The sequence below is a fragment of the Amblyraja radiata genome, chromosome 20, assembly GCF_010909765.2.
Source record: "Amblyraja radiata isolate CabotCenter1 chromosome 20, sAmbRad1.1.pri, whole genome shotgun sequence".
Classification (NCBI taxonomy): Eukaryota; Metazoa; Chordata; class Chondrichthyes; order Rajiformes; family Rajidae; genus Amblyraja; species Amblyraja radiata.
This window is the reverse complement of record NC_045975.1, coordinates 33,971,974-33,997,264: the sequence shown is the minus strand read 5'-3', so window position 1 is coordinate 33,997,264 and position 25,291 is coordinate 33,971,974. Positions and strand designations below refer to the sequence as shown.

Here is a 25,291-nt window from a genome sequence, read left to right as displayed (position 1 = left end):
AGCCCATCCATTCCACTGCCTTATGAGTGTGCTTCAGTCTCCCTGCTGGATAAATAGTAATAAACAATGATTTTAACTTGCAGCTCCTTCATGAAAACCTCCAGTTGCATCACAAAACCTTGGAGCCCTAGACCTCCATTGATGGGCCACTCTTCAATGACACCCAAACCAGACGTGTGCCCACCATTTGCTGGAGTGTTTATACATCCCCCATTTGAGGTGCAGGCAGGCTTTAAGATGGCTGCTTTTAACCAGCACAGGCCAGCTTTAAGCATTGCCAGACGCTCAAAATATTGGCCCAGCGATGATATTGGCCCTGAGATTAATAAACCACACAGTTAATGATTGAAGGAATTAAAGCAGCAGTAGGTCATATTGGCCCTCAACCATTTGATGAGATCCTAGCTGAATCTTTGCATCATTCACCCTCCTGCCAATTCTTCAAAACCTTTTAATTCTGTTTGTGTTCAAAAAATCTATTGATCTCAACTTTGATTATGCTCAATATCACAGCTCTCTGAAGCAGGAAAATCCAAAGACTTGCAACACTCTGCCTAAATAACTTTATCTTCATCCCATGGGCATGCTAGTAAATTAGGTAGGTTATTGGACGAGGAGACAGAATTCTGGGACATTGATCGACGCACAATAGTACAAATCCCACCGATACCTGGAGAATTCATGTAACTAAATAAATCTGGAATCCAGAAATAAAGCAAAGCTAGTAATTGTCAAAACGACTAGATTATTGTAAAAATCCATCTGGTTCATAAATACCAATCAGCAAAGAAAACCTGCCTCCCTTAACAAATCCGGCCTTTATGTGACAGCAAACACAAATATCCATTCAGCGTATTTGTAGCGCCAAACAGCAGATGAACCTTCTTTCCCTAAAGACCATACAGTGGTCAGTTCTATCAATGATAGACAAAGTCAAGTAGTTTAAGCCTCTTCTTGGCTCACTCTTCACCTAACGTTGGCCCAATTTGCCAACCATGTCCTTCAGATTCAATCGCAATGGTGTTACCGTGCTACTTTTGGTGATGGACATAAAAGTCCCACCCAGATTACAACCTGTATCCTCACTACTCTGGATGCCTCTTCTTGAACATAGAAGACTGCTGATTCACCAGTGCAGGGAGCATTGTAGGTTGTGATTAGAAGGAGGTTCCATGTCCATGTTTAACCTGACGCCGTGATACTTCATACAATCTGGAAACATTATTGAGAACCTATAGGCCACACGCCCTGCTCTCTCACAGTTTTTTCAGTCTTTTCCCAGGATTTGTGTCAGTTTTTTCCCAGGATTTGTGATGGAGACACTTGACACATTGCTTGTAAAATATGATTCTGGTCAGTTCACCAGACTCTAGATGTCTGAGAGAATATAATAAGGTCTGTCTGATTTGATTCTTATCCTGTACACCAACATGGTAATACAGTAAACCCTCATTTTTACGGACCTCTTTATAACGGATTTTGGTTTTAGTGGACTGACCTGCCAACCTTCACCGTCTGCCTGGGCTGTCGACACCACCTCGACTCGTGCCGCCCTTCTGGTCATTCCCACCGCCGTCATCACCCCTAACACCGCCACCACCACTAACACCGCCACCACTAACACCGCCACCGCCAACACCGCCGATCCGACCACTCGCAGGCCACCAGTGGCTGTGCCGATCCTTGCCTCTCCCCGGACGGGGCCATTAACTCGCATGGATTCCAGGTCCAGTCCCAGACCGAGAGTCTGAAGAAGGGTCTTGACATGAAACGTGAACTTAAATGGAAAATAAGGACATTTGGCCTCCCTGATTGCCGGCCATGCTGTCAGGAATAGCGAAGACATGGCTCAGAGTGACTCCCTACTGAAAAAAAAAACCACATGCCTGCTCTGTGGGCGACAGAACTGAGGCCAGGAGCTCACTTTGTGAGGGCTCATTGATTGTTCATGAAGGTGTCTCATCTTATCCCGATTCATGGTGAAACAGTCCCTCGACAGCTTTGGGTAGCACGGCGGCACAGCAGTAGAGTTGCTGCCTTACAGCACCGGAGATTCGGGTTCAATCCTGACGACGGGTGCTATCTGTACGCACATTGTACATTCTCCCCATGACCGTGTGGGTTTTCCCCAGGAGCTCCGGTTTCCTCCCACACTCCAAAGATGTGCAGGTTTGTAGGTTAATTGGCTTTGGTAAAAATTGTAAATTGTCCATTGTGTGCAGGATAGTGCTTGTGTATAGGGATCGCTGGTCAGTGTAGACTCGGTGCACCGGAGGACCTGTTTCCACGTTGTATCTCTAAATTAAACTAATCTAATCTCTGGTTCTCATTCGCTACTTTGGCATATTGAATGGTAAAGGGTTCTGTCACATTGTGCTTGGATACAGGGAACATTGAATGCCTTCTGCAGAAAGGCATAGATTCATGTATGAACATTTCTGCTGATAAATTCCTAATAGGAGCCAAGTTTAGGGAGAACAGAAATCATTCCCTCCATTCAAGGAATGCTTGATGTACCGGGGATCTCAAGAAAAGTTAGCGCAAACATAAATATATATGTTTAAGTACCTTATGCTTTTCCTTTTCACAGCAATCAGTGTTCTAACAGTTTTCTTCCTCTTTCTCAGGGAACATTTTGGAATAATTATATTGGTAAGAAACACTTTTCTACCTCTTACATACCTTTATTCCCCAGGGTGGTAGAATCAAATACTAGTCAGCATAACTTTAAGGTGAGGGGGGCAAGTTTAAAGGAGATATGCGGGGCATGTTTTTTACACAGAGGGTGAGTGGCTGGAATGCACTGCCTGGGGGAATGGTGGAAATAGATGTGATTGTGACATTTAAGAGACTTTTGGATAGGCATTTGGATGTTCAGGGAATGGAGGGACATGGATTATGTGCAGGCGGGTAAGAGTTGGATATAGCATTATGTTCAGCACAGACATTGTGGGCTGAAGGGCCTGTTCCTGTGCTGTACTGTTCTATGTCTATGTTCTAAAACAGATTGTCCTCTCCCTCCCAACCCATTGATCAGTTGGCTGATATTACATGTCACCTTTCTCTCTCTATGTTCCTCTCAATTGCTGCGATTGAAAATAACAGATCCAGCGGTTTTGGCTTTGGAAAATCCTTGAACAGTGACATAATGGATTCGGATCGAACTTTTAAAAATATTATTCTCAAATGTAGACATTGGTGTCAAAGAGAATGTTTATTGTTCAAGAGAATTGGCCTTCCTAGTTGCAGGCTAAATGATAGGGCATTTTTTTCAGTTAACAATTGAATACAAGCAAGTAATTTACTAGAAACCTCTGGAAAGATTAAAACTGTAAGTGTGACACACGGGAGACAGATATCACTAATGAATACATATGAACCAAAACACTAAATGCTGGAAGACTCAGTGAGTCAGGCAACATCTGTGGAGGGTACACAAAATTGCTGGGGAAACTCAGCGGGTGCAGCAGCATCTATGGAGCGAAGGAAATAGGCGACATTTCGGGCCGAAACCCTTCTTCAGACTGATGGGGGGTGGGGGGGGGGGGGGATAAGGAAGGAAAAGGGGAGGAGGAGCAGGAGCCCGAGGGCGGGCGGATGGGAGGGTGGGAGGAGACAGCAAGGGCTAGCAAAATTGGGAGAATTCAATGTTAATGCCATCCGGACGCAAGGTCCCCAGATGGAATATGAGGTGCTGTTCCTCCAATTTCCGGTGTTGCTCACTCTGGCAATGGAGGAGACCCAGGACAGAGAGGTCGGATTGGGAATGGGAGGGGGAGTTGAAGTGCTGAGCCACCGGGAGGTCAGGTTGGTTATTGCGGACTGAGCGGAGGTGTTCGGCGAAACGATCGTCCAACCTCCGCTTGGTCTCACCGATGTAAATCAGCTGACATCTAGAGCAGCGGATGCAGTAGATGAGGTTGGAGGAGATACAGGTGAACCTTTGTCGCACCTGGAACGACTGCTTGGGTCCTTGAATGGAGTCGAGGGGGGAGGTGAAGGGACAGGTGTTGCATTTCTTGCGGTTGCAACGGAAAGTGCCCGGGGAGGGGGTGGTGCGGGAGGGAAGGGAAGAATTGACGAGGGAGTTGCGGAGGGAGCGGTCTTTCCGGAAGGCAGACATGGGGGGAGATGGGAAGATGTGGCGAGTGGTGGGGTCATGTTGGAGGTGGCGGAAATGCGGAGGATTATGTGTTGTATTTTCCGGCTGGTGGGGTGAAAGGTGAGGACCAGAGGGACTCTGCCCTTGTTGCGTGTGCGGGGATGGGGAGAGAGAGCAGTGTTGCGGGGTATGGATTGTATCTCCTCCAACCTCATCTACTGCATCCGCTGCTCTAGATGTCAGCTGATTTACATCGGGGAGACTAAGCGTAGGTTGGGCGATCGTTTCGCCGAACACCTCCGCTCAGTCCGCAATAACCTACCTGAACTCCCGGTGGCTCAGCACTTCAACTCCCCCTCCCATTCCCAATCCGACCTCTCTGTCCTGGGTCTCCTCCATTGCCAGAGTGAGCAACAGCGGAAATTGGAGGAACAGCACCTCATATTCCATCTGGGGACCTTGCGTCCGGATGGCATTAACATTGAATTCTCCCAATTTTGCTAGCCCTTGCTGTCTCCTCCCCTTCCTTAACCCTCTAGCTGTCTCCTCCCACCCTCCCATCCGCCCGCCCTCGGGCTCCTCCTCCTCCTCCCCTTTTCCTTCCTTCTCCCCCCCCCCCCACCCCCCATCAGTCTGAAGAAGGGTTTCGGCCCGAAACGTCGCCTATTTCCTTCGCTCCATAGATGCTGCTGCACCCGCTGAGTTTCCCCAGCAATTTTGTGTACCTTCGATATTCCAGCATCTGCAGTTCCTTTTTGAACAGCATCTGTGGAGGGGACTGGATATGTCGGGCACCTTCATCAGAATGATCATGGTAAAAAGGTAGGTAGGCAGAGTGAATGGGGTTTGATTGACAGATTAGTTGACAAAGACGAGAAGAAGACAAAAGGGTAAGAAGGGAAGAAGAGTGAAGTCAGAGGGAGGAATATAGGTGAAAAGGGACAGGGAGGAGGTGGGGGGTTGCAATGGGTGAGAACTATAGTGGCAGAGCAGAGGAAAGCGAGAGGGGGATGAGGAGGGTATTACTTAATTCAATGTTGTTGCCATCAGTTTGCAAGATACCTGAGTGAATATGAGGTGCTGTTCCTACAGTTTGCATGTGACCTCACTATAGCAATGGAGGTGGCTCAGGACAGATGAACAAATGAACCATTGCTTTTAACGTTAACCCAATGGCCTTGTGTCTATTTCTACTGTACAAACAGTCGCAATGCATTTGAATTCACATTCTTTGGAGTAACCTCCAAATGGGTTGAGTCAAATTCCCCCATTTCTAGTATACCTTTGCTGATATTTGCTGCTACATATCCGATAATTGCATTGTAACATTATGGTCTACTTTATTTTCAGATTGCATTGGAGATAAAACAAGCAATTCCCCTCCAGCATACCTGAAAGAATGCTTGGATGGTAAATATTTACCTCGACCCTCTGCTAATTTACTTGGTTAACACAAGATTCGGGATTACTCAAATTATGATTGGGAAAACAATAAACTTAAAACTGCTGTAATTCTCCTGATGTTATAATTCTCTCCACTGTCTTAATTCAACAGTTTAGTTTAGTTTAGAGATACAGTGCGGAAACAAGCCCTTCGGCACACCGAGTCTGCGCCGACCAGCGATCTGTATAGGAGGATCAATCATCTGAGTGAATGGTGCGAGCGCAACAACTTTGCTCTCAGCATCAGTAAAACCAAGGCACTGATTCTTGACTTTCGGGAAGTAAGGCCAAGGATCCACAAACCTGTCTTCATCAAAGGAGGGGTTCGTTCCTGGGCATTCGAGTTGCTGAACCAGGCTGTGATGCAACCAGTTAATATGCTGCCTACTGTACACCTGCAGAAGTTCAAGAAAGCATTAATCGAAATACCAAATCTCCTTAAACTTCTGTGGAAATAGAGGCGTTGATGGGCTTTTGTTTTCATTGCATCAGTGTGCTGGGTGCAGGACAGATCTTCAGTGATATGCACGCTCAGGAACTTGAAGTTGTTGACTCATTCCTTCAATGAAGACAGGTTTGTGGACCCTTGGCCTTCCTTTTCTAAAGTCAACAATGAGGTCCCTGCTTTTACTGATGCTGAGAGCAAAGTTGTTGTTCTAGCACCATTCATTCAGACAATTGATCTCCCTCTATCTCATCATTATCTGTAATTCATCCAACAATGGTGCTGTAGTCAGTGGATTAATAGATGGAGATGGAACTGTATCCGGTTCCACAGTCATGGGTATAGAGCGAGTTGAGCAGAGGACTGAACACACGGCTGTAAGGTGCTCCTGTACTGATGGTTATCATGGAGGAAGTCTTGCCAATTTGTACCAATTGTGTTCTGTTGATGAGGAAATTGAGAATCCAGTTTCAGAGAGATACGCAAAGACCCAGTTCCCTGAGCTGGATGGTGTTGCACACCGTGAAGTAGTCTATGAACAACAGTATATGTAAGTATTTTAGTGTCCGAGTGGTCCATTGCAGAGTGGAGAGCCAGGAAGATTGCATCCTCTATTGATCTATTGAGGCGGTAGGCAAATAGTAATGGGTCCAAGTTCTCTCTGAGGTAGTAGCTGATATGCATCATATCCAACCTCCTAAAGCAGTTCATCACCACAAATGTTAGTCCCACCAGTCGGTAGTTATTGAGACATGTCACCTTACTCTTTGAGCATTGGTATTGTTGATATCCTTTTAAAGCAGGTGGGAACCTCACATCTCAGTAATGAGAGGCTGAAGATATCAACAAAACCTCCAGCCAATTGGTCCACGCAAGTTTTGAAAACACGACCAGGTACACGATCAAGTCCAGACACTTACTGAGGGTTCATCCTCCTGTCAGGGGCTATATGGGGACCCAAGAAAACACATTAGAGTTCTCCCTCTCGAAGCATGCGTAGAATGCATTGAGCTCGTCTGGGAGTGATGCTTCGCTATCACTTGAGCCACCCCCCTTCTTTCCTCTATGCCCCTTGAGTTTGACCTCTAAAAGGTCATCCCTCAACCTCTTGCTCTCCAGAAATGTCCCAGCCTCTTCATATAATTCAAGCCCTCAGGTCCTGGACATCCCAACTCCTGTACCCTGACAGGTGAAAGCTAACTTGCCAAATGCTTTCTTCACCACCCCGTCTACCTGTGAAGCCACTTTCAGGGTACTGTATATCTGTCCCCCAAAATCTCCCCCAAATCTCCCCCAAATGGCCCTACCATTTACTGTGTAAGTCCTGCCTTGGTTTGACAAGCCAAAAGGCACACCCTTACACTCCATACAGACAACACTTGTAGTCAGGATCGAACCCTGATCTCTGGTGCTGTGAGGTGGCAAATCTACAGCTGCGCCACTGTGCCACCCCAAACTAGTTAAATTCCATCTGCTATTCCTTGGCTCACTTCCCAAGTTCATTTCCTTTTATAAACATAGTCTCTGTAAACTTCCTCACTATTGACATCTGCAAAATAATATGAAGGCTTTCCAGTATGTTGTTCATCTCCAACATCTTCATCACAAATATATTTTTCCAAATGATCTACCATATTTTCAGTTCTCTTCTTTATGGTCATCCTCATTGAAAGCAATCCTAAAATCATGAATAAATTATTACTTTTATTTTTAATAAGATAAATTCTGGAAACCCACTTATTAATAGAAACCTTCTTTGCTTATGTCACCGAGGGGAAGGACAGGAGATTCAACTCTGAAAAGATAGGCCACATCCCAAGATTATGCAGAGCAACAAACTCTCACAGGCCACAGATGAAAATGAAGAGGGAGTCAAGGGATTTCCGAAAATAAGTCATTGGCAATAATTCATTGGGGCGACACGGTGGCTCAGCGGTAGAGTTGCTGCCTTACAGCGCCAGAGACCCGGGTTTGATCCTGACTACGGGCGCTGTCTGTACGGAGTTTGTACATTCTTCCCGTAACCGTGTGGGTTTTCTCCTGGTGCTCCAGTTTCCTCCCACACTCCAAAGACATACACGTTTGTAGGTTAATTGGCTTCGGTAAAGATTGTAAATTGTCCTTGGTGTGTAGGATAATGCTAGTGTATGGGAAACTCTGGTCTTGCTAAGCTGAAGTGCCTGTTTCCGCGCTGTATCTCGAAACTAAACTAAAGACACATCATTGAGAAGCCCACAAAGCCGCAATAAGGTGCAGTCCTGGTTAAGGCACCGATATCCCTGGCCAGCCAAATTAAACTCTTGGAGCTTCTGATCCCCAGAACAAAAGCTATTCATCCAAATTGGCTGTTAAAAAGAAACAAAATTGGATAAAATTGATTTTTTTTTGGCTTCCTTTTCAGATAATTGTTATCAAGAAATCGGCTCTAATTATAAGGGAAATGTTTCAATAACGATATCTGGACGGGAGTGTCAGAGGTGGTCAAGAAATTATCCACATAAACCAGAGTAAGTGACTGAGACGGCTTCCACTGGTTGCAAAGTAATTGCAAGTTCTCGCATGATGGTGTTCATTCACTTTTCCCCACAGATATAACGATAAGCGGTTGATTCTTTCAGGACTGGAGCTTTCTCATCAGCTGAATGCCACTGCCATTTTCTGTTTTTATTTCAGATTTTTGGCATCTGCAATTTTTTGCTCCAAAGATGATCAATTTATCCTTTCTCATGAAATAATCCTGGATTTAAAATCATGTATTTTACATTCTCATCCAAATCATTGATATAAAATACAAACAGCAATGGGCCCAGCATGATCCCTGAGTCACCCCACTAGTCACAGGCCTCTAGTCTGAAAAACAACCTTCCACCAACATCCTCTGCTTCCTTCCAAGAAGCCAGTTCTCTATCCAATGTTCTAGTGTGAGGTTTTTGCACTTTGGGTGATCAAGTGTAAGGGGAAAATATACAACTAATGGCATGACCTTCAACAGCATTGATGTACACCCTGAAGGTGGCCACACAAATTAATGGAATGGTAAAGAAGGCATATTATAAGCTTGCTTTCATAGGTCAGAGCATTGAGTATAAAAGTCAGCAAGTCATGATGCAGCTTTATAGGGCTCAGTTTCAGCCGCATTTGGATGATTGAATGCAGTTCTGGTCATCCCATTACAGGAAGGATGTTGAGGCTTTGGATAGGATGCAGAGATGATGCCTGGATAGGGGGGAGGGTATTAGCTACAAGGAGTGGTTAGATAGATTTGTATTGCTTTCTCGGGAACACCCAAGGTTGTGTGCGACCTGATATAAATATATAACATTACGAGGCAACCGTTTCACACAGAGGGTGGTGAGTATCTGGAACACATTGCTGGGGTTGATGATTGAGACAGATATGATAGTGGCATTTAAGAGACCTTTGGATAGGCATATTGATATGCAAGGAATGGAGGGATATGTGCTGGTAGATAAAGATGGTCTTGGCATCCTGTTCATTACAGATATTGCGGGCCCTTGGGCCTGTTCTCGTGCTGTACTCTATGTTGTAAAAGTTATATTGCAGGACACCCAGATTGATGTGAATTAACTAAAGAAGTATGGGATATCAATTCAGAATGCAGCCTTTCATTTATTATTATTCTACTAGTACTAGTCATGCCTACTATGTTCTGTTGTGCTGAAGCAAAGTAAGAATTTCATTGTCCTATCAGGGACACATGACAATAAACTCTCTTGAATCTTAAAGCCCCTGTCCCACTTAGGAAACCTGAACGGAAACCTCTGGAGACTTTGCGCCCCACCCAAGGTTTCCGTGCGGTTCCCGGAGGTTTTTGTCAGTCTCCCTACCTGCTTCCACTACCTGCAACCTCCGGCAACCACCTGCATCCTCCGGGAACCGCACGTAAACCTTGGGTGGGGCGCAAAGTCTCCAGAGGTTTCCGTTCAGGTTTCCTAAGTGGGACAGGGGCATTAATCTTGAATCTTGAATCTACTAGCTATTTATTAGAGCACAGGAGGAGGCTGTACAGCCCATCAAGTTTACTCCCAACATTGCAACCCATCAATCCCCTTACCCCTCTCTATATTTCCCTGTCTACCTGCAATTTATTGCCTCTCACATTCTCATCAACTCCCTTTGATTCTTTTCCCATTTTGTTACACAAGAGGGTTAAGGGACGAGCACACTTTGGGGTTATGGGAAGAAACAGAACACCTGTGGGTATGCTGCTTAGTCACAGGGAGAAAGTGAAAACCCCACACAGATTACACCAGCGATCTGGATCGAACACACAACTGGAGCTGTTAGATCCTTTCTCCCTGCTTTCTTCACCCTACTCTCACCTTCTTTTCTATTTTGCCTTTCTCTTCTAATCATCATTTGCCATCTGGGTGGTCAGGCAGATATCTACAGCTTACTGCTTCCTCTTAGTGATATCAAGGCTTGGCACCACGACAGGTTGTTGGCTGTGGATTTAGTATAAAAGACTGCTGGGTTGGAATTTTGTTTCATGACAATCGAGTCCTGGTCAGGCTCTCTTTTGTGTAGTCTCTCTGGGAATCTCTTGGGAGGTAGCATATGTAACGAAGCTGAATGACGTCAGCAATATTGTGTGTAGCCCCAGTCATCTCTCTGACAGTCGGCCCAGATTCAGGACAGAAGGCATGGAATCTGGACCGCCACGATGAGGAGAACACTGTGCATGATGAGAACACTGTGGAACAAAGAGATATCATCCTCGAAGAAAGCTGCATGATGTGCAAAAACTAGCAAGGCATAACTGGACAGGCCAACCCAAACAAGGTTCCTGCCCACATATCAAGTTAAAAGATATAATGTTAGGGTGAAAATCCATATTATTGGAAGAGGAGCAGTTGTTCTCATTGGCGTGGGAAGTAATGACTTGGGGAAGGGAGGTATATCTTTCATACAAAGGAATTTTTTGAGATGTAACGTTGTTACAGGACGTAGTTTCAATATCACTCTGTACAATACACTGGACTCACAATGCAGAAGTAGATTGAACATTGTGTCGAGAACAAATGGTACGCATGAGAGAACCATGCGCTTGATCGAGCTTTGTGAATGGAGAAGGGAAAGAAAGCCCTGAATGTTAATAAAAATACATTTAAGAAAAATCTGTACAAGTTAAGTTGGAAGTATTCAAATCAGGTGAGTGGATCAAATCCTGAACTACGATGCCACCTCAGAACCTATTTATCCTCGAGTGAGATTGTAGAGATCTTGCAGTGTTCAAGAAGGGGATGCTGGACAGATGAGAGCAGCAGCGGTAAATGCATGTGGCATTGTACTGGGTGTGCCTCCTGTTCAGGAATTATGGCTGCATGGCAAGCAATCAATTACTTTTTTTTTTTCTCACCACTAATCAATCACTTATGTGTGTACATTCAGATATAATCCAGTGACACACAACGAATCTGACCTCGTAAATAACTACTGCCGGAATCCAAATGACAGCCTGAGAGGACCGTGGTGCTACACTAAAGACCCAACTGTTAAAATAGAAGCCTGTCACGTTCCTCGATGCGGTGTGTTCCACTTTATATTGTTTAGCTGTTATCCCAGATTTATAAGGGTTTTTAAGAGGTGCTTATTTTGTGTCTTATCTGTATATTTTAACTTATTTTATAACAGAGAGACTTTCACACAGGTTTGTAAAAGTATGAAGCAGAGAAGGAGATTTACTCTGTCATATTTGCTATGGGAAACAATGTCACGTCCCAATTCTTCAGGAGGGCAGGAACATGACTAGAGGGATTAACAGAAATAGCACCATCTGAAAGAGACCAGTTAATTCAATTTCCAACCAATATTCCCTTATACTGTATAAGAGCATATGACCTTAGTATTTCTGCTGGTTGTTTCAATATATTTATTTCATTTAATTTGGACAATCGTCTCTCTTATTCCCCACACCCATTCTTTACTTAAGAGGCTAGTCGTCCCATCGCAAGGAGTCATCCTGTACCTTGTCCAAATTCTTTGCGTTGAGACATTAAGCTATTGGATTATAAAATATTGGGATGGTGGCATGTGGTTACAGACGGACTTAATCCTGTCCCCACCCAAACATTCTGATGCAAATGGGTTGAAAAGGGTGTCTAAAGGGTAATTAAGTGTGGGGATCCTGGACCACTTGTTCCTTGCTCATCCGTGTCCTATCCCAAAGATGATGAGTTCTGCCTTTTGCTGCCACGACTGAGATCGGGTAGCAGGGAACAGACCCGGGACCTCCCCAGTCTCCGTAATTCCTTGATTGACAATGCTGTTGATTTAAAGGAACGGAATCAGCAATTTACTCTGCATTGAATCCCCATGGGGTATCTTTATACTGCATGTGAGAGGGCAGGTAGTGAAGCTATCTGGTCTGTCTGTGTTACATCCCTTTAAGCTCATTGTTCACTCGACATCACTGGCCAATTTTGCTGATTGAATCAGCAAACTGAAGACGTTTAGGCACAAGCCATTTAGACGCATCAAAGCCCTAGTGTGGAGAAGATTTGGTTTACAGTAGCGTTCAATTTCCTCTTGATCCGCACAGTGGCGAATCAGTAGAGTTGCTGCCTAACAGCACCAGAGACCCAGGTTCAATCCTGACTATCAGTGCTGTCTGTATGGATTTTGTACGTTCTCCCTGTGACCGCGTGGGTTTCCTCCCACACTCCAAAGACATACAGGTCTGCAGGTTAACTTGCTTTGGTAACATTGTAAAATTGTCCCTCGTGTGTAGGATAGTGTTAGTGTCTAGTTTAGTTTATTGTCACGTGTAGCGAGGTACAGTGAAAATCTTTGGATGCGTGTTAACCAGTCAGTGTAAAGACTGTACATGATTACATTTGAACCATCCACAGTATACAGTTACATGTTAAAGGGTACGGGGTGATCGCTGATCGGCCTAGATTCGGTGAGGCAAAGGGCCTGTTTCCGTTCTGTATCTCTAAAGTCCAAATTGTCCTTTGGCTCACTGAGTCCGTGCTGACAATCAACCTCCCGCTTTCACTCTAACCCGATGCACACCAACTAAATTGTCCACACATTCCCATCAATCCAGCCCAACATCCCCACCACCACCCTTCCCTTCCCCATTTTGCCACCTATCTACATACACACGAGACAATTTACAGCAGACAATTAATCTCCCAAACACCACATATTTGGGATGTGGGAGGAACCCAAGTAAACCCTGGTAGTCACAGAGGGAATGTGCAAACTCCACACAGACAGCACCATAGGTCAGGATTGAACCCTGAGCTTGCATCTCCACTAGCTGCACCCAACTCAAGACTAGGAATGTTCAGTTGGATCTGACATATTTTTTGTTAATTTCAGGTGAAACGTTGCCACCATTGCCAGTTCAACCACCAGAACAAAAGCCATCTGCTCCTTGTGTTCCAAATCAAGGATATTTCTACCACGGAACATTGAATGTAACCAGAAGTGGAAAGGTTTGCCAAGCTTGGAGCTCACAATATCCTCACAGGCACAATTTTACCACAGAGAATTTTCCCACAACAGAACTGGAAGAAAACTACTGCAGGAATCCAGACCATGATGAAGATGGTATCTGGTGTCATACTAACGACCCAATGACAGAAACAGAATACTGTGAACTCGACTATTGCGGTAAATTGGCTAATAATCCTGCCGAGGGAGCTAGCATTGACCACAAATGAGTCATAGAGTCTTACAGCGTGGAAACAGGCCCTTCAGCCCAACTTTCCCACACTAGCCAACAGGTTCCATCTACGGTACACAAAATTGCTGGGGAAACTCAGCGGGTGCAGCAGCATCTATGGAGCGAAGGAAATAGGCGACGTTTCGGGCCGAAACCCTTCTTCAGACTGATGGGGGGTGGGGGGGGGAGAAAGAAGGAAAAGGGGAGGAGGAGGAGGAGCCCGAGGGCGGGCGGATGGGAGGGTGGGAGGGTGGGAGGAGACAGCTAGAGGGTTAAGGAAGGGGAGGAGACAGCAAGGGCTAGCAAAATTGGGATTCCAAAATTCCATCTACACTAGTCCCACCTGACTGTGTTTGACCCATATCTCTTTAAACCTGTCCTATCCATGTACCTGTCTAAATGTTTCTTAAGATACAATAAGTTGTGATAGTACCTGCCATAACTACCTCCTCCGGAAGCTCGTTCCATACACCCACTACCTTATGTGACAAAGTTACCCCTCAGGTTCCCATTAAATCGTTCCCCCCCCCCCCCCCCCCCCCCCCCCCCCTCACCGTAAACCTATGTCCTCTGGTTCTTGATTCTCCTACTGCGGGCAAGAAACTCTTTGCGCCTACCTGATCTATTCCTCTCATGATTTTGTACACCTCTATAAGATCACCCCTCGTCCTCTTGCGCTCCAAGGAATAGAACATCCTCGTAAAGCTTCTCTGCACTCTTCCCAGCTTAACAACATCTTTTCTATAACAGAAAAAAGGACAGTCCCTTTTGTGTAATAATGCACACCACTCATGGAGCTATGTGTGAGCAGTTGATGTCTATCCGTGAAGAGTCAAAGATTGTGCAATGTCGCAGGAAACACACTAGGCTTTTGAAATCATAGGAATTGTTGAAGAAAGGGAGCATAAGATCAGTTTCATTGGGCTTCTTTATATGTAAATGAGTTGGCACTCGATTGAGCTTATGAGCAATAGAAAGTGAATAGGAAAGACCTCAAACAGGCGTGAAGGGCCCAAAGGGGGCCATGCTTTTTACATGTACCATTTAAAATAAGGGAGTGACCAGGAAGAAGGTAGAACCATTCTATCCTTGGAGTTGGAGGATGTTTGTTTGTGAGGTACTAAACAAGTACTTTGCATCTATATTCACCAAGGAGAAACATTTGGAGGATAGCGAGATCAGGATTTTAGATAGGGACGTGGAAGTACAGGGAATAGCGAGATATGGATCATATACAGGAATCATGTTCGGCACAGATATTGTGGCCGAACTACCCGCTCCTGTGCTGTATTCTTTTATCAAAGGATCACAAATTCTTTGAAATCGTGGGGATAGTGGTGAATCTCTGCAAATAACCCAGCTATCTAAGTTATCCTTGAGCCTTCTCTGTCATTGATCATAGCAGCTGATTCTCTACTCCTAGGCAACCATTCTACCGGTTCTCCTGGAGAATTCCAAAGAATTATTTGGAATTTTCTATACCAGAGGGCCGTGAATGCTTGGCCACCTGGTCCAACAGATTGACAAATAATGGATTAGGTGGGCATAGATTATGTGAATACCCACAGTCTTTTCCTCAGGCTGAGGTAGTCTAAAACTAGAGTACATAGGTATAAGGTGAGAAGGGAAAAGTTTAAAAGGGACCTGAGAGGCAACTTTTTCCACCTGGAGATTGATGTGTTTACAGAACGAGTTGCCTGGGGAACTGGTAGAGGTGTGTACAATTACAACATTCAAAAGTCCATATGAAAGGTACATTGATAAGAAAGGTTTAGAGGGATAGTGACCAGGCACAGGCAAGTAAGATTAGCTCAGTTAGACGACTAGCTCGGCAAGGTCGAGTTGGATTAAAGGGCGTGTTTCCTTGCTGCACAGCTCTGTGACTGTTTCTGCTGCTATTTCTTATGGAACAATGAGCAATGGTATAGCCAGAGCAAAGAGTTTGGTAATAAAGCAGGGAGAAGTGTACTTAACATTGGGAACTCATTTTAACTCCCACACTGATTACCTGTGTCAATAGCTTCCTCCGTATGATCAGAATAAGTTGATTGCTCCTTCCTTTCCCAACTAAAATACCATTCCGTTTTTGTTTGATCATACACATGAAGAATTACAAAGATTCACAACCCTCTCCCAGCTGCCTTGCCCCCATGCAACCACATCATTTGGCCTATTTCTCTTTGCTAAATTTCAGATCTTTCTCTTGGCCAAAGCTCTTAGCTAGAATTATACTACAAGAGTTTAGAGATACATCGCAGAAACAGGCCCTTCGGCCCACCGAGTCCCTGCACGTTAACACTATCCTACGCACACTAGGGACAATTTACATTTCGACCAAGCCAATTAAACCTGCACATCTTTGGAGTATGGAGGAAACCAACGTTCTCGGAGAAAACCCACGTGGTCACGGGGAGAACGTATAAACATAGAACGTATAAACCGGGTCTTTGGCTAGTAAGTGCTGCAAGGCAGCAATTCTACCACTGCGCCATTGTGCCGCCCATAAGGAGCTCTCCCTTCTTGGTTCTGATCCATTGACACTTTCTGTTTCAGGCAGATAGTGCGTATTGAATAATGTTTCTTTCCATCCATTAGATGATCTCTGGAATCCATTTGAACGGCCAACACTGGATCAAATAGAGGATGAGGGTACATTTGCTGGTCGATCAATTAAGACTGAGTTTGAGCCCTCATTCGATCCAAAATATTTTGGTAAAGGAGAGAGCGGTAAGTTCAGATGAATTTTTAATATTGTTATTTGAATGAAGAATTAATCTAGTTTTGATTAGAATCAGTAAAATTATTCCAATTAGATTTGCCTGGGTTACTCTTGTGTTGACTAAGTGCTAAAAGAATGGCGTAGTAAGCCTTGGAATCACCCTTGGCATCTCTGAGACTGCCACAGAATGGAGGGCCTACATTTTTAAGACTTAAAAAAATATGACATATAATTGTGGAATTGGTCACAAACTGGAAAGGCCACTGTTCTCCGATAATCCCTGGCACCTCATCTACAGGTCATCATCAGTGAGTTAAAGAAACTAATTCACTGCAGATTTATTTGGATATTAGAATATGCACTGCATTCAGTCAGATGGTTAATCTGGCATACAAAGTACTGGAGGAATTCAGCAGCTTTGGAGAGAAATGAATAGATTATGTTTTGGGCCAAAACAGACTACTTAGTCTAGCCTTTGTCTATTTGCTAGATACACTGCACCTAACCCAACCACTCTCCATCTAATCTACCCTTATTGCACAGTTTAACTTCCACCATTATGCAACTAGGTCTTGAGTGCTAAATTCACTCCATCCACCCTCACCCAGCTGGGTTAACATCCACCTTTTGTTTATCTACTCTTAGACCTACGGATTAACTCCAATCCATTTTTAATTTACTCTTCACCTCCTTATACTTTTGGATTAACTCCCATTCTCTGCTTCGCTGTCTTTAAACTGGTGAATTAAATACAACACTGCTTAATTTATCTTTAGACTATCTTAATCGATAGTCGAACACCCATTCTCAATTTAATCTACATTCAGAGGAATGATTTAGCTGCAACCACAGTGCCTAATCTATCCTTAAATTGGTGGTTTAACTCCACTCCACTAGCTAATATCCCCTAAGGATGATGATGAGTCAACTTGCATTCTAAATAAACTATATAACAGATAGGTTAACATTCTACCTGTGTGTAACCTACTCTCTGTTTATAATACCCTGAGTATGTTGTCTCTAAGTAATTTACACTTAGACCTGCTACACACTAGGGACGATGAGTTAGCTCTCATCTGTTGTTCAATCCACCTAAACCTCTACTATCTAATTTTATCTTGGACTAGTGGATTAACTCCCTTCTCTACACAAGGGCTTTGCTCAAAGAGAGATCAAGATACCTTGTTGAGAAACTGGCAATGAAGGATTTAGCATTATTCCAGCAGAACTTGCCGTGTGCCTACTAGCATGTTGTAACATCTGGTACAAAGGCTAGTTACAGTTTGGACCTGTAAATGCAGTCAAACTCAACTATTTTCATTGACCACAGAGTGTGGACTCAGGCCATTGTTTGAGCGCATCAACAAAGAGGATTTACAGGAAAGGTCATTGCTGGAATCCATGAAAAGCCGGATTGTGAATGGAGAGAATGCTGAAGAAGGAAGTGCACCTTGGTGAGTGAAGCATCCCATTAATGCTAACATTTACACCTGGTCAATTATACACTTTCTTTACAGGGGGAGGGGGGGGGGGGGGGGGGGGGGGGGGGGGGGAGAGGGAGCATAATCTTCAGAAGCATGGTGCTGCAAATTGTATAGCTTCTGCCTCACAACCCCAGTAGCCTGGGTTCAATCTTGGCAGAGTATGCAGGTTCTGTCTGTGACAAGGTAGGTTTCCCAGCGGTGATCTGCTTTCCTTCCAGATCAGGTTAGTAGGTCAATTGGCCTCTTTAAATTGCCCCTATTGGAGGTGGTGGTAGAATTGATGGGGATGTGGGGAGGCTTAGTGGGGAATGAGAAAGAGTGAGATATTGGATGGGTGAAATACTGTGGTTTTGTCGCCTTGTGGATTCCTTCACAGCTGTATAGGTCTGTATTCAATCCTGACCTCGGGTGCTGTCTATGTGGAGTTTACATGTTATCGTATTTTCTCTGAATGCTCCATTTTCCAATCGCATATCAAAAAATGTGGCGAGTTGGTGAGTTCATTCAACATTGTACGCTGCGTCTAGAGTACAGCAGCTCAGTGGGAAAAGTCAGTGGAGTTGTTGGGAATGTTGGGAGAATAAAATGGAATTCAATTAAATGGATGATTGATGGTCGGCACGGGTGTGGGGCTGAAAGGCCAGTGTCGATGCTACATAGAACAATGTTTCTGTTATTTCACAGCTGCTTCTGTGCAGAATGAAATGACAGGATTTGTTAAGGTCACCAAGATTCAAGATTCAATAGAGTTTATTGTCATGTGTCCCAGATAGGACAATTAAATTCTTGCTTTGCTTCAGCACAACAGAATATTGCAGGCATAAATAAATACAGAACAGATCTGTGTGTCCATATACCATTGAATACACACACACACATAAATAAGCATATAAAGTACAATAGGCTATTAAAGTTCAGATTTTTGTTTGAGTTGAGTTTAATAGTCTGATGGCTGTGGGGAAGGAGCTGTTCCTGGACCTGGATGTTGCAGGTTTCAGACTCCTGTACCTTCTACCCGGCAGCGGAGAGATGAGTGTGTGGCCAAGATGGTGTGGGTCCTTGATGATGCTGCCAGCCTTTTTGAGGCAGTGACTGTGGTAGATCCCCTCGATGGTAAGGAGGTCAGAGCCGATGATGGACTGGACAATGTTTACAACTTTTTGCAGTCTTTTCCGCTCCTGGGAGCACAAGTTGCCGAACCAAGCCACGACGCAACCGGTCAGCATGCTCTCTACTGTGCACCTGTAGAAGTTAGAGAGAGTCCTCCTCGACATACCGACCCTCCGTTATCTTCTCAGGAAGTAGAGGCGCTGATGTGCTTCCTTTATAATTGCATCCGTGTTCTGGGACCAGGAGAGATCTTCGGAAATATGCTCGCCCAGGAATTTGAAGCTCTTGACCCTTTCCACCATCGACCCGTTGATATAAACGGGACTGTGGGTCCCCATCCTACCCCTTCCAAAGTCCACAATCAGAGCCAGGTTATTTGGTCAGTCGGTCAATCTCACTTCTATACTCTGACTCGTCTCCATCAGTGATACGTCCCACAACAGTGGTGTCATCGGCGAACTTGATGATGGAATTTGCACTATGTCCAGCTACGCAGTCGTGAGTATAGAGTGTGTACAGCAGGGGGCTGAGCACGCAGCCTTGAGGTGCTCCCGTGCTGATTGTTATTGAATAGTATTTCAAACCCCTGACTCTCTTATCCTGGAGTACTGCTCGGAAAGGGGCAGTGGTTCTCTCTAGCTATTCTGCGTGAGTCAACTCAGGAGTGAGGGCTGGCAGAGAAAACTTAGCCCTGGCCAGACCTCACATTGTCTTATCTACTCCCTCCAGCTGGGAATATCTGGTTCACCATCAGAAGTGGAACGACGAGTATTTCTCCTCACTCCTTTAAGAGGCTGAGACTAAATATTAACAGGTTGACAGTACACACACACACACACACACATACATACACAGGGATCAAACACAGGATCTTGCTGTTTGGCTTTCCAACATTGGTCAATCTCTTTTCAGAATCCTGAGAATATGATCAGTATAATTAAATGCTATGGCAATACAAGTTCATCCTCTTTCCATTTCTCATCAGATCTGACCTGACAATAACAAAGACCCAATGAATAATCTAACTCATGCTAACTATTTTGATCCAAATTTTAACATCAAGCCATCCACTGCATTTCTGCACCAAATTAAAGGATTTGCTCTCAGACAATTTGAAGTAATAATCTTGTGGCCGTTTTTCAGCTCAGATTTTATTTTAATGCTTTCACAGGCAAGTGATGCTCTTCCAAAAAAGTCCCCAACAACTGCTTTGTGGAGGAAGTCTATTGAGTGACCAATGGGTTATTACTGCTGCACATTGCATCCTCTATCCACCATGGAATAAGAACTTCTCAGCCACTGATCTAGTTGTTCGTCTTGGAAAGCATGTTCGAGCCAAGTAAGTTTCAAAATAACCAACTGGTCTTTAATTATGTGAACAAACAAGGCCCCATGCTATCAGGAGATCAGTTCTTCTTATTGGCCTAGTTGATAGTAATACACCTATCAATAGTACAAGCAAAGATGATCTGGTCGTGATCAGTTTGACGTTTACAAAACCTTGCTGTGTAAAAACATTAGTTACAGTTTACAGTAGAACTTTGATAAAGTAGCATCTGATTGTTGAGAAATCCTGATATTCCAGCCTCTGGCTCACACTTCAGTCTGGAATAGCATCCAGGTTTGCAGCTGGATCCAGGGTCTGCAATGCATGTAAGTATCCCTCTCTCTTCAAACTCACAAGGTTCATTGGATATAATATTATACTACAGCAACTGCCCGACTTACATTATACTCGAGTTACGTAAACTCACATTTGCGTGAACAATTCACAATAGCTGATCCCGTTTCCTGAATGATGGGTGTTATTGCAGTGGGAAGAATGCGAGGGCTTACCATCCACTTCATAGTTATAAAAGCCTCGCCCGGGCTCACTGCTTTTCTAGTTTCGGCCCCAGCCTGTGCGACACTGGGAAGGCAAGCAGGAACAAGGGAGGTGGTGGAGAACAACTCCTGGCTGAGCCTTCCACAAGGTCCATCAGCGAGCCCTTCTTCACCAGCCGCCGCACAGTCCGGTTGACTAGGCTGTTGCGGCTTCACTGTAGCACCTGGTCAACAGCGCTCTCTTCAAGTCGCCACCACCGACAGGACGCACACAGTCACTGGGGCTCCTTCTCTCACTATCTTCTGCTATTCCTGTTGATCATCACATTGTTCGCTCCTCCCTCTGGAGGGGGAAGTGGACAGCGATGGCTGACAGGAAGAAGCTGCATCTGGTGAGAGAGAGAGGAGGGACCCCAGTGACCAAACACGTCCTGTCTGTGGTGTCAGCCTGAAGAAAATGCTGTCAATCAGCGGCTACAATGCGAGTCGCAGCAACAGCTGCATCAACCGTGCAGCAGCTGGTGAAGTATAGCTCGCTGGTGTAGACCAGTGTCATCGGCGCCTAGTTTTAAGGTGAAATGGCACAGTGCTGGAGTAACTCAGCAGACTGAACCAGTGAAGAAGAACCTCGACATGAAACATCCCCTATCCATGTTCTTTAGGATGCTGTCTAACCTGCTGAGTTACTCCAATACGTTGTGTCACTTTGTGTACTAACCAACAGCTGCAGTTCTTTATTTAGTTTTAAGGTTATTCTGAATTACGTAAAATCTGTCGTATGTAAGAGTTCATGGACCGTAACCCTTATGTAAGACGTACCATGTCTGTACCATCTAACGTGCAAACTAAGTGAAGTAAAGGAATGTTTGATCGTTAGTTGGAGTAAGGCCCAATAATACAAAAAAAAAATCTATTAATTCCAACTCCACTGAAGTCCCATTATTGGAGTTAAGACATAAAACATAGAATCATAGAATCATAGAATCATAGAAAGTAGGTGCGAGAGTAGACCACCAGGTCCGTCGAGCCCGCACCGCCATTCACTCATGGCTGAACACCAAACAGACACACTTACCCACAAACAGTAGACACAAGACACAGAACACAAGACACTACCCTCCCCTTTATACCGCTATCACCCCTCTCCACCCCAAGAACCGCGTGATCTCCTGGGGGAGGCAAAAAACCGGATAAAAACCCAGGTCCAATTCGGGAAAAAAATCCGGGAAATTCCTCTCCGACCCCAATCCAGGCGATCGACACTTGTCCAGGAGATCACTCAGGTCTACTATACTAACCATACCTAGGTCCATATCCCTGCCCTCTCCCCGTAGCCCCTTATCCCCTTGGCAGCTAAAAAACCATCTATTTTTGACTTAAATATATTTAACGTTTCTGCTTCCACTGCTCCCTGGGGCAGTGAATTCCACAAACTAACCACCCTCTGGGTGAAGAAGTTCTTCCTCATCTCAGTTTTAAAAGAGCCCCCCCTCACTCTGCAACTATGTCCCCTAGTTCTAGCCTCCCCGATCATTGGGAACATCCTCGGTGCATCCACCCGATCAAGGCCCCTCACGATCTTATACGTTTCAATGAGATCGCCTCTCATTCTTCTAAACTCCAAAGAGTAGAGTCCCAGCTTACTTAACCTTTCCTCATATGTCAATCCCCTCATTGCAGGAATCAATCTTGTAAATCTTCGCTGCACTGCCTCCAGGGCTAGTACATCCTTTCTTAAGTATGGACCCCAGAACTGTACACAGTATTCCAAATGTGGTCTCACTAATACCGTGTACAGCTGCAGCAAGACCTCCGTGTTTTTATACTCAATCCCCCTAGCAATAAAGGCCAAAACTCCATTGGCCTTCCTGATTGCTTGCTGCACCTGCATACTGACTTTTAGTGATTCATGTACTAATACCCCTAGATCCCTTTGCGTTGCATTACAACGCAGCTCCTCCTCATTTAGAAAATAACTTGCCCTATCATTTTTTTCCCCAAAGTGAATGACTTCACATTTATTAGTATTAAATTTCATCTGCCAAGTTGTTGCCCACTCACCTAGCTTATCTATATCCTTTTGCAGACTCTTCCTATCCTCCTCATCCCCTACTTTCCCTCCCATTTTCGTATCGTCCGCAAATTTTGATATATTACACTTGGTTCCCTCCTCCAAATCATTTATATAAATTGTGAACAACTGGGGTCCCAGCACCAACCCTTGCGGAACCCCGCTAGTTACCGGTTGCCATCCCGAGTATGAACCATTTATCCCCACTCTCTGCTTCCTATTCGTTAGCCAATCCTCTACCCATGCTAATATATTACCACCAATCCCATAATTTTTTATTTTTAGCAATAGTCTCTTATGTGGCACCTTGTCAAAAGCCTTTTGGAAGTCCAAGTATACCACATCCACCGGTTCCCCTTTATCCACCCGAGTTGTTACTTCCTCAAAGAATTCGAGCAGATTCGTTAAACACGATTTCCCCTTCACAAAACCATGCTGGTTCTGTCTGATGAAGTCATGTTTATCCAAGTGGCCCGTTAGTGTTTCTTTAATAATTGTCTCCAACATTTTACCCACCACCGATGTTAGACTAAGAACATAGAAGCAGAATTAGGCAATTCTGCCCATTGAGTCTACTCCGCCATTCAATCTTGGCTGATCTATTTGTCCCTTTCAATCTCATTATCCTGCAATCTCCCCATAACCTTTGACACCTTTACTAATCAAGAATCTATCAATCTCCACTTTAAAATACTCAATGTTTTCACCTCCGCAGTCATCTGTAGCAATGAACTCCACAGATTCACCACCTTCTGTCTAAAGCTAGAGAGAGGTTTTACTGTAGTTTTCCACTGAGTGACTCCACCTATTGACCTGACATTATGACAATTTCAAGAAAGTTCAAAGTTCAAAGGTTCAAAGGTTATTTATTGGTCACATACACCTAGGTGTAGTGAAATGCTTCTTGCCAATGCAGCACATAAAGAAAGAATACAGACATAACATTAATAAGAGATTTAAACACAAAGAACATCCCCCCACAATGGCTCCCACCATGAGGGAAGGCACAAAGTCCAGTCCCCAACCCCAGTTCACCCATAGTCGAGCCAATTGAGGCCTCCACAGTTGCCTCTACGGAGGCCCGATGTTCCTGGCCGTTCTCGCCGGGTGATGGTGCTCCGGCGTCGGGAGAATCCTCACAGCGGCTTGGGACACCTGGAACGGCCGCTTCCGTACTGGAGGCCGCGGCTTCCGAAGCCAACAAGGCCGCGCCGGTTGGAGCTCCACAACTGGCGATCTCGTCGCGAGATCCCAGGCTCTCGGTGTAAAGTTCGGCGCCACCGCCCGCAGCTGATCGCTCCTCAGTCCCGCAGCTCCGCGATGTTGTTCCCGGCGGTCTTCAGCTCACCGGAGCTCCAGCGCGGCGACCCAGGCAAGGCATCGCCCGCTCCACGATAGCGCTCCACCGGAAGCAGCCTACCAGCGGGCCTGGAGCGGTGTTTCCTGACGGGGACCGCCCAGAACCACGGCTTCGGCGCTGTGCCGCTGCCGAAGCCGTGGTTCTGGGCGGTCCCCGTCAGGAAACACCGCTCCAGGCCCGCTGGTAGGCTGCGAGGACGGGTCGAAACTGCAGCCCAGAGAAAAGCTGCCTCTCCGACCAGGTAGGGACCCTGAAAGGTAGTTTCCCCCTTCCCCCCCCACCCCCCACATAAAAAAGTCTAGAACTCCAGAAACAAAAACACTTTAACTAACTAAAAATAAAAAAAAGATGAAAAGACAGACAGCTGCTGGCTGGGCAGCCGCGCACAGGTCAGCGCCCCCTGTTGACATAAAGGCAACTCTTTCTGACATAAAGGCAACTCTTTCTTTCTCATTACTCTGAATGGATTGGCAGTAAAATGGATCACTGTAATATTGTGAGGTGATAGTAGTGGAAGTAAGGTTTACTGGTGATGTTGAAGGTGGCAGCTGAGGAATTGCAAGTGGGAAGCTGAATGGAAGCTGACCGTTGTGACTCTAGGTGGAAACTAAAGGCACTTGTTAAGGATTGGCAATGAGCGTAAAAGTGAACCAAGAAAGAAAATAAAAAAAATACTGCAAATGCTGGAAATCTGAAATAAAAACAGAAAATGCTGGAAATACTCAGCGGTTCAGGCAGCATTTATAGAAGAGTCCATGTTTTAAATCTGGGGCCGTTTGTCGGAACTGGAGTAAAAAGCACAACAGGCTAGTTTTCAGGAGAGAGGCGAGGAAAGAACAAAAGGAATATTTGTTAGTGTGTGTTAGTAATGGGGGCAATTATCAGTACATTATGCCTCTTTGTGTGTAATGGATTGTGAATGCAAGACTGTTTGGACCAGGTATGTCACTGCCAAAGGGCTACATTTTTTTTTTAAACACTGCTCATTATTTCTTAATTTTGCTTACTTATCATTCACTTTTCCGTGCACTCTGTCA

At 44.9% G+C, this 25,291-nt stretch overlaps 1 protein-coding gene across 1 annotated transcript in view; it reads left to right on the top strand.

Annotated features, from left to right (window-relative positions):
• The window catches only part of f2 (coagulation factor II, thrombin), a 47,334-nt gene that overhangs the window by 12,529 nt on the left and 9,514 nt on the right, over positions 1 to 25,291 (top strand). Inside the window, exons 3-10 of the mRNA XM_033039231.1 lie at positions 2,628 to 2,652; positions 5,453 to 5,512; positions 8,392 to 8,497; positions 11,403 to 11,539; positions 13,341 to 13,634; positions 16,282 to 16,413; positions 17,736 to 17,859; positions 20,171 to 20,338. Of these exons, the coding sequence (XP_032895122.1) occupies positions 2,628 to 2,652; positions 5,453 to 5,512; positions 8,392 to 8,497; positions 11,403 to 11,539; positions 13,341 to 13,634; positions 16,282 to 16,413; positions 17,736 to 17,859; positions 20,171 to 20,338 (1,046 nt within the window). The remainder of the gene's footprint in view (positions 1 to 2,627; positions 2,653 to 5,452; positions 5,513 to 8,391; positions 8,498 to 11,402; positions 11,540 to 13,340; positions 13,635 to 16,281; positions 16,414 to 17,735; positions 17,860 to 20,170; positions 20,339 to 25,291) is intronic.